This window comes from Lepisosteus platostomus, chromosome 5 (assembly GCF_059453375.1).
Source record: "Lepisosteus platostomus isolate fLepPlt1 chromosome 5, fLepPlt1.hap1, whole genome shotgun sequence".
Lineage (NCBI taxonomy): Eukaryota > Metazoa > Chordata > Actinopteri > Semionotiformes > Lepisosteidae > Lepisosteus > Lepisosteus platostomus.
The window spans coordinates 30,791,354-30,801,074 of NC_142615.1; the positions used below are offsets into that span (position 1 = coordinate 30,791,354).

The window sequence follows — 9,721 nt, forward strand, 5'->3', positions numbered from 1 at the left end:
CCTTTGCTAAATAAGTTTTCATACTAATCTGATCAATCTAACTGCCTGTTTTCTGTGCTTTCTCTATCCTGCTAGATTTGCAATTATTATGAAAATTTTCATCTTGAAATAACTCATTTCTAAATACCTTTTTTCACTGTTAACATCTTGCAGCAACTCTGCGACAAAATATACACTTAGCACAGTTCATCCTGCTACCAACATTGAATAAAAAAATCTTATGATTTCTATATTTATGTCTTTATTTAGTGGTTTCATTAGTGACAAAGGCTAAACTTTCTTGGAAAAATGTATTTTATGTGTTGCGGAGAAAACTGACTTGCTTTAACAAAGTATGTTTACAAATCCTTTCACCTGGCAGTTTACCTGAATGCCCAACTATCTGAGAAGCCCTCCATGAAACCATAGTTGCTATTAATTCATTTAGGGCTCACTGACAGAATTGCTGTTTTGTATGCATGCTAATTTCTGATTCCTCACTCTGTTTCATGTTTATAGATAAGACTATTGATCGCGAAGGGAAATTGATGTACATGTTTGCATGTTCTTTTGTAACATACACCTTTTTGTGATTTTTTTGTATATCTAAGCAAGTGTTCTTGCATCCCTCTTCTGCACTATAGGCATGGCTTTTTTTCTGTTTGCTCAATTTCTAAAACTTTTTGCTCATGTGCATTTTTGTATTTTTTACACCTCTAGCACTTTAACATCCTGAATTTTCATTTGCCTTAATTTGTAGAATTAATTTGAGTTTTAGCCTTAAAAATCTTAAGTTTTCACTATCTTTTGTTTCTTGTCCTACAACTGTAATTATTGATCACCGAATTATTGTACTTGACATGACTTCATTCAGCCTTTCCTGAACATCTATGACAGGCAGAGAGAGTGCTGTTTCTGGTGCGATCTTTTGCAGCTGACATTTCACTGTTTTAAACGAACAAGAAATTAGATTGCTCATAAATCACTTATTCTATATAAATACAGCGTAATTGCCCTCTGAAAATCCTCTTTTTCTTGTTCGTTTTAGAGACCTTGATCGAAACTGATTATATAATTATACGAATTACACGAATATAATTATATCTTATTAATTTCTTGAGATACGCGATTCTTTTAATACAGTCTTTGCTGTGCTCTAGAGGATCCTTGTGATATTTCGAGCTCTGGTTGAATGATAAGTGTCGCAGTTTAAATCATTTTCGTAGTTAGAAATTATGGAACGCTCTGTTAAAAGCAAGGGAGTTTTATGTCCGTTGCAGTTCTTTTGCAACATGAATATAATTATATCGTTATTAATTTCTTGAGATACGCAATTGCATAATATATTCCCTTTTAATCAAATTCTAAAAGTATGCTTGTTGACTCCGGTATCACGTTAGTTAAAGACTTCGATGCTTAAAATGTTTAGGGAGAAATGGAATACTGGTGTGTATGTTTTCTTTAAAGTACCGAGACCAGCCATATACTGTATGTTTAAGTTCCAAAATTAATATAGTTTATGGACTTCATACGCGTTGCAGTATGCTCCTATTCTTTTTATGCTCAGGCACTAAGATTTCCCTTCTGCTTTGTGTAAGGATGGTATCAAAAGCAATCTTAAGTGGTGAGAAAGCTGTGCTCAATGTATTTAAGGGACTTTCGAAACTCTGCCCCAAAGATTTTTCGCCCTGTTTCGTTGGTTAAACGCAATGATCACAAGCACCACCATGGTAACTGGGATGTGTAGTTTTTAATTCCGTTTGAATTATAACTGTACGTACTGTCTTCTTCGTCTCCGCTTTAAAGGTACCCCCGTGCTGGAAGAATTTGACCTCGGAATGTTTGCCCAGCGTACTGTTAAACCAACGCATTAGCATGTTAAAGCGATTCTATTGAGGGAGTAGCCCAGCTACCACTTAACACTGTACTTCCTACTTTGAATACCTTTGAAACCAGTTTAATTCGTCACAGCCAGCACTCCGGGAGAGAGGGGGTTGAGTAGTGGAGGCAGGCGAGATTTCCAGCGAAAGACACCTCCCCCTCAAAAACCCAGTAAGCAGTAATGCTTTAAGTTGAAAATTGAGGTAGATTTTGAGGATGATAAAGAGGGTAAACTGGGATGGGAGGAGGGTTTGATTTTGCATAAGGGTTTTGCATAAGGGGCAGAAGATTTCCCTTCTGCTTTGAGTAAGGGAATTGAGTGTAAGTAGAATTACCTTACACTCAATTTAAACACAAGCTGTCTTTCTGTATGAACCTCTAAGCTGGTTCATACAGAAAATGTAGAAATGCATTAGCCTGATTATGATTAAAAAACACATAATTAAACACGGTTTGCAATTTAAATCAGAACACGATTTAAATCAATATAAATGTTTATATTGTAACGCATACTGTCCAGCCTCCATTTCTCTATAAAAATTTACTCTGTTGCAAACACACACACAATAGAAGCAGGAACCACTGTCAGAAGGGAAGATATGTTCAAAATATCGCAAATATCGATCATGTTGCGATATTTTGAAATATAAAAGTCAATTGATTGTCCATAATATCGCTATTCTATTTTTTCGAAGAAATGTTTGTTTAAAGAAAATTCCAGCACCAGCTGGATTTAAACACACAACCTGTTTGTTGTTAGTCACGCACCTAGACCAGTAGGCTACAAGACAACTCGCATGAACAGGGAGGCGAAACAGCCTTACACAGCCCTGTCGCAGTACACGAATATAATCATACCGTTATTAAATTCTTTAGATACGCGATTCCATATTATATTCCCTATTAATCAAATTCTAAAAGTATGCTTGTTGACTCCGGTATCACGTTAGTTAAAGACTTCGAAGCTTAAAATGTTTAGGGAGAAATGGAATACTGGTGTGTATTTTTTTCTTTAAAGTACCAAGACCAGCTATATACTGTATGTTTATGTTCCAAAATTAATATCGTTTATGGCCTTCACACGTGTTGCAGTATGCTCCTATTCTTTTTATGCTCAGCTACTAAGATTTCCCTTCAGTGGTAAAATTAGATATGAATATTCAATACTTAAACGGGCACAGTTAAGACATTAAATATACATATACATACTGTATACAGTACAGTTTGCATACGGTAATATGTTTATGTTCCTAAATCAATCTCTTTTATGAGCATGTGAAAGGCATGGTGAATCACTGTATTTTGCGTGATTGGAAACAAATGCGTGATTGCGAAATGCTGTGGTGTTACTTTTACAAAGACGGTCAATGAAAAAAAGAATGTTGACCAGGGCAATACTTTGAGTTTACACTTACAGCTTGTCCAAGGTCATTCATTATTAATACTATTAGTAATATCTTTGTTAAAGACTTTGATGGCGACAGCTCAAACATGAGAGGTTGAGCTTTATTAGCTCCACCTTGCGGAAATTCCGGATACTATTATTTTGCTTGTCGTATTATAGGAGAATTTACGGTAACTAGCGGTATTTACCGGTAACTCGCGGTATTTACCGGTAGCTTGCGGTAGACTGCGTACAGCGTACCAGAAAATAATGCGGTATCGCCCGCGCATTTTGAATGGCTGCATCTGTATACTTGCATAACAGGAAGATATTGTGTAAAACAATGTTTCATAGATTTTCACTATGAACCCTTAAGAACTCATTTAACCTTTTGTCTGCTGGAAATGTTAGAATGCCTGCTTTTTTGGGGGGAAGGAATTTTCCAAATTAACAAGTAATTATTAACATTTCCAAATATAAACACAATGATAATAAAATATTCATATATATTTTTTAAAGATGTGAGTTCTACAATACTGTTACAGTATTATACTGAATGTTATAGTCTGAAGAATCACCAAAGAACAATGTATCGATTTGGAAAAAGTTTTATTCCATGCTGAAAAGAGAAGAAAGGAAACACGACGTTTCATATGGGTGACCTGAAGAAAGCTCCACGGCCGAAACGTTGTGTTTCCTTTCTTCTCTTTTCAGCATTGAATAAACCTTTACTTGTTCCTTTGTAGCCTACGCATGCTTACGCAGCTACCTACTGATACTGCATTAATCAGAACAATCATCAGCGCCAGATTGACACACCTCCCGGTAATCCTAATCAAGCACCTTGTAATTCCCACAAACGTCTTAAATTAATTACCACCACCACCACACCTTCTAGTTCCCATAACATAATTATCTTTTTATCTTTGCTGACTGCAGTTTATCTATGATGACAACATCAAGAAAGTTAAGGAATTTTTATGGGTAACAACTCCATATCATATTCCTTTTATAACTAACCTCATCAGACCCCTCAACTCCCACCTCTACCAGTTTATTATGTCAGAGAATGGACTTAAAACTCAATCATCTTATACAGAAAAAAACCATCATCACCCCTACCACCTCCACCAATCCTAACCTTGTTGTTACTATACCCTTTGACCTTTCCCTTTCGTCCCTTTGCATCCTTAGCTGACATATTTTAAAATTTCAACAAAATTACAATAGATCGTATAGCATTTATGTTAAAATTAAGGTAAATATAAAATTGTCAAAATATCAAAATCCAAATGCACAGCGCTAATGTAACAATGCTTGTCACATTCTCAAACAAATCTGGGTTGTATTTTTAAAATATTTGAGCAGAGGATGCAACGGGAGTATAAATAATGTCTCCTGCCAGCCATTCGATGATAATTTTTCATGGGTGAATATGGTTTTCTGGGGAGTTGGGATGTTGGGCATTATTGGACATTCCCGGTGATACTGACATGTGTTAAACACTCACATTTCCTGCAATTATAAAAAGGGTTAAGTTTCGGTTTCACTGACAAATCCAATCGACCTTTACGGAGAGAAGAAAGGAAACACAATGTTTTGGCTGTGGAGCCTTCTTCAGTGTAAGAAAGATAGGGCAGTAAGCAAAGATAATTATCTTTTTATCTTTGCTGACCTGCATTTTATCTTTGATGACAACATCAAAGACGTTAAGGAATTTTTCATGCTAAGAGCTCAACATCATCTTCCTTTTACAATTAACCTCATAAGATCCCTTAACTCCAAATCTTTCCAGTTTCTCATTTCAGAGAAGGATAAGAAACTCAATCATCCTCTACAGGGAAAAAACATCAAGACCCCTACCACCTCCACCAATCCTAACCTTGTTGTTGCTATACCTTCTGACCTTTCCCTTTCACAGGATGAGCAATCTCTTCCCAGCAAAGGCCTCAGTCCCCAAGAAGCAGGACATCCCATAAACCCAAGTCGACCTCAACCGCTCTTACCGAAAGATTATCTTTGCTGACTGCACCTGAAGAAGGCTCCACAAAATTGTGTTTTCTTTCTTCTCTTTTCAACATGGAATAAAACTCACCATTTGCCAATGTATTCTCTCATGCAATGTTCAGAGGGTAATATTTTAATAAATTGTACAGTAAAATTTCCTGAAGGTCAGGATTTTGATAGTCTGGTACATTGTCTCTCACACCTCGGTGTCAGAATTGTAAGATGATTTTATCATCAGGAGGGAGGGCCATAGTAATAAGCAGAAAGTACAATCACCTTTTTCCAGTGTAAGTTCATGTTATTGTGAGTTTTTAAAATTATTTTCTGGTTTTCTGAAATACATTCCATAGAAAAGTGTAATTCGGACAATCGCTATGTAGCGGTGAGGCTTAATAATAAGGCAGAATTAAGTGTTCTGAGCCTTCCCAAATGAGGCCCCATTTCTCTGTTCATCTCTGTGGTGCAGCCACAGAGAAACCATTCATGCAAGATGTTTTCTTTTGATAAGGACAGCTCCCAAAGGGGGATGCACTTAGCAAAGCCTGGCTATCATGATCAATGGTCATCCATTGGCGCCAATCTGTCTAGGGAGTGCCAGTTGGACATCTGGACTGCATTACTAAGTGTCAGGAGTAAGCAACTCATATCTCACCTTGATCAACCAATCAGGGACTGGTAGGGCCGAGTAACCCACGTGGGACTCTGATGCCCATGGAACTTTCAGCCAATCAATGAGCTGAAGTTCCTCCAGGTAAAAACAGGCAACACAGAGAGCCTGGGAGATTCAGCTTCAACAAGATTCAGTAAGATTCTAAAGGGAATTCAAAGGAGAATTCCAGGTCAGGACGGCCCAGGAGCAGAAGGCTCCCAAGGGCAGGACATTCTCGCAGCGCGCCTCCTGACCATCCTGAGACTCAGCCGGGACAACCACAGAACAGCCAGTGTGTCCGAGTGCCAGAACTTTCCTTTGTTCTAAGAGTCTAGAGTGGAGGTTGCCAGAGAGTAACCAGCAGCAGGCCTCGTGAACAGGTCGGAACTGTGGACAGCTGAATTACTATTCAGAACTAGCTCTTCATCAGGAACGAACCGGTCCTCTTCCTGACTTGCTGGGACCCACAGTCATCTTTTCTCCTGTGCACAAACTTTGCTAGTTAAAGCCAACAGTGAGCATCAGCAGCGCACCGTCGCAAGCCGCACATCACAGCCTGGCACGGAGCCAGAGAGCGCGGATTGGACAGCAACAAGCCTGCAACTGTTTCTTTGTGCCCGCAGGAGATCTGAATCCCCAAAGATTGGATGAATATTCAACTTCAATGCATTACAGCTCGAGAATTCAATTGTTATCCCAACCAGTTGTACTTGTTTGAGTATGTAATGTAGAAGTTGTAACCAAGTTCACTTTACGAAACGGTCTTAATGAATGATATACTGAACGTACAGTATGTCCTCTTGATATGTGTAACTCTTTGTAACTGACCGAATATACCTTTTGTATTCTGATAACCCTCTCGATAAGATCTGTTAGGTTTATATGCATATTCTATGTATTAATAAATGTATCCTCGTGTATTAGTACCTGTGTGTGCGCGTTGTTTGAGTTATGTCGCATGGTTGGATTCTAAAGCCATCAAAAGAATCAACTTTGTGATTTACTGCTACAATTAATAATTGTCTCAGTAAATGCCCAAACCCTACAGAACTGGTGCCTTCAGAGAGCCACTATGATTACATATTTGGCGTCCCTGAACCGGTTTTCCCTACATTATTTGGCGTCCCTGGCAAGGGCGTGGCAAGACTGAAATGAGTCAACCAAGCGGAATAATTCATATAAAACACCGCGGGTTTCATACACGACAATACAGTGTGCTGAAAGCCGAAAGGAAAAAAGTTCCTCTTTGCTCTTTAAGCAGTGCTTGATTGTTTTGTGATCTTTTGCAATCTACCGGGTTGATTGCATAGATCTTGTGGTTTTCTGTGGTAAAACTGTGATTTCGTACTTAAAAGTAATACTCTTTAAGTTTAACGATGGTTGCTAAAAGGTCTGAATTCGAGTCGCTATTAAGCACTCTCTCTAGCAGCGACAGGTCTGACCACAATCTCTGCCATATCTCCGTCAGCGTAGAAGCTAGAAGAATAAATCTCCATTCTCTGAGAGAGCTAGCGAAGGACATAGAGAGATTTGACCCCGCAGTGTCAGAGAATAATATCGAGATTTATATTCAGGACCTCAGGTATAACCTGCAGTACCTGCCAAACGCCACAGAAAAGGAGAAAGTGTTTCTGGTCAGGAAAACTACCAGCAGAGCTGTACATGAGTGGATGGCTAGGCAGATGAAAGAAGTCTGTAATGATTTTGAGCAGCTTTGTCAAGCACTTATCGAAGAATACAGTGCGTTTATTGACCCGACTGCTGCGATAGCCGCCGCTCTTAACATTAAGCACGAGAGAGCAGAGTCCCCTCGCGAATATTACGAGAGACTTAGACGAACTTATTTTGCAGGGCGAAATGATGAGGGTTGCGAAGAGAACACACATTTCAAGGGTTTATTCATTGCGAATCTCCACCCATCAGTCAGAAAGATGATCTTAATGCATACAGATGCACAGACCATGAAAATGACTGATATTAAGGATTCAGTAGCCGCCCGCCTGGCCAGGCTTGAACAAGCTTTATTAGAACAAGGACAACCGCTCCCCAAGGCTGCCGGAAGCGTGAATGAGCTGATACTCTCCACTGGAGGAGGCGGAGACCCGCCCCCTCTCCCTCCCTCAGTCTATCTGATTGAGCGGAAGGGTTCCTGCCTGGATAAGGTCAGCCACTCCCAAGTGAGTGCTGACTCCACCCCTGAAGTCACAGAGCAGGCAGTAAAACGCAGAGGAAAAGCAAGAAGCTTTTACCTCAAGGCTGCCATTGGAGATGTCTTACCCAGTGAGACACTGATTGACACTGAGGTTGAGAGGTGTTTGATGTCACACGGCAAGCTCAAACGGGTAGAAAAAGAAAAGGGCATGCGACTCAGAGAGGAACCTTTGGTGGATCACCAGAAAGGCAAGGTGTGGAAACAGGTCAAGGCTCCTAAGCCTTCTGTACAGAAGGAAAGGGGTCCAAGAGGCAGACTGTGCTCACACAGTGCCTACCGAACACAGAAGCCTATGCGGAGATTCTTTCTGTTCCCTCTGGACAAGAAATAAAAATATTTCCTTGTTCCCCGGATATACAGGGAAGTCGTGTCCCGGCTGAGGTCCCAACAGCCTCCATGCCACAGGAGCGGTGCTCCAAGCAGCTGCTTGATCCACCAGGTAAAGCACACCCCTTTTACATCCCTAAAGAGGAGCAGATCTCCCCACCTGGCGATGAAAAGGAGCTTTCCCTGTGCACCCTGGCACCCAAGAGGGGTCAGGACCACGACCCCGCAGTGGTGGAAGGGATCCAGATGGCAGGAGAGCAGGTTGGTGATGTGGCCCTCACCCTTGGCCCTGAGAAGTCCTCTATTAGTGAGGATCTGCTTGAGCAGCTGTCACAGGGCCACCGCCAGGTGCCCCTGGTGCAACATTCACAGGTTAGACAGGAGGTCCAGCTGGACGCTGAGGCTACTGCGCTGTGGACACACCTGATCCCAGATGCTGATTCCCTCTGCTGTGACCCAGGGAACCTGCAGTCAGGTAACATTATTTCTCACAACTACCAGGTAGTGAGTGAGACTGACCTGATTGTTCCTGCCTCAACGGCAGGGTTGCCAACACACCCAGTCCCCCAGAAGGGACAGGGAATGAAAGCCGAGCCGGTTTCCTTACAGCCACCAGCTCAGTCTGTCAGTCTGAGTCTGACCAACAGTGGTTCAGCCAGACTGGAGCTGGATGGTCAAGTCACCCGCCTGCCAGTGCAGGACATCGCAAGAGGGGTGTCAGAATCCCCGCCTGCACTGACATGGGCCTGGTGAGTGATAGTGAGTTCAAAGACAGTGAACTAGCTATCCCACTGCTGGGGCAGCTCCCTGAACCCCTAGCGAGGGAAAGGGGGAGCGAGCAGGTGTCCTACACCCACGCCCAGTGAACGATTGTAAACATGCCGATAGAGGGATTCCTCAATCAGGAAGTGTGCAGGGTGGACCTGAACAGTGAGAATGGGGTAACAATCCCAGATCACTCAGGTGCTCCAGATGACCACTCAGCCGAGGGTCGGGCATGCTCCACCGCTGCACCGCCCCCTGCAGGGTTCTTAGAGCACAGGCATGGACAAATCGAAAAAGCAGATGCCCTGGAAACGGAGGAGCAGCATCAGCCGCTGCGTCAGATCTCCCCAGATTTCCAGGATGTTGGTGCCCAAGATGCCACAGGGCATACTGAGAAAGACACCATGTACACGCTGCGCCAGCTTAGAAAGGCAACGGTCACTCAGAAGGAGATGACTGGGATCAGCCACCCGAAAAGACTTTTGGGAGGACTGATTGCTGCCACCACTGTTGCACA

The 9,721-nt window shown here is 41.8% G+C and overlaps 1 protein-coding gene across 1 annotated transcript in view; it reads left to right on the forward strand.

Moving 5' to 3' along the window:
• LOC148665512 (uncharacterized) overlaps nucleotides 1–5,342 on the forward strand; it is a 29,805-nt gene extending 24,463 nt beyond the window's left edge. Inside the window, exon 7 of the mRNA XM_088632892.1 lies at nucleotides 5,166–5,342. Coding sequence (XP_088489018.1) covers nucleotides 5,166–5,170 — 5 coding nt within the window. The 3' untranslated portion in view covers nucleotides 5,171–5,342. The remainder of the gene's footprint in view (nucleotides 1–5,165) is intronic.
• Nucleotides 5,343–9,721: the final 4,379 nt, after the last annotated feature.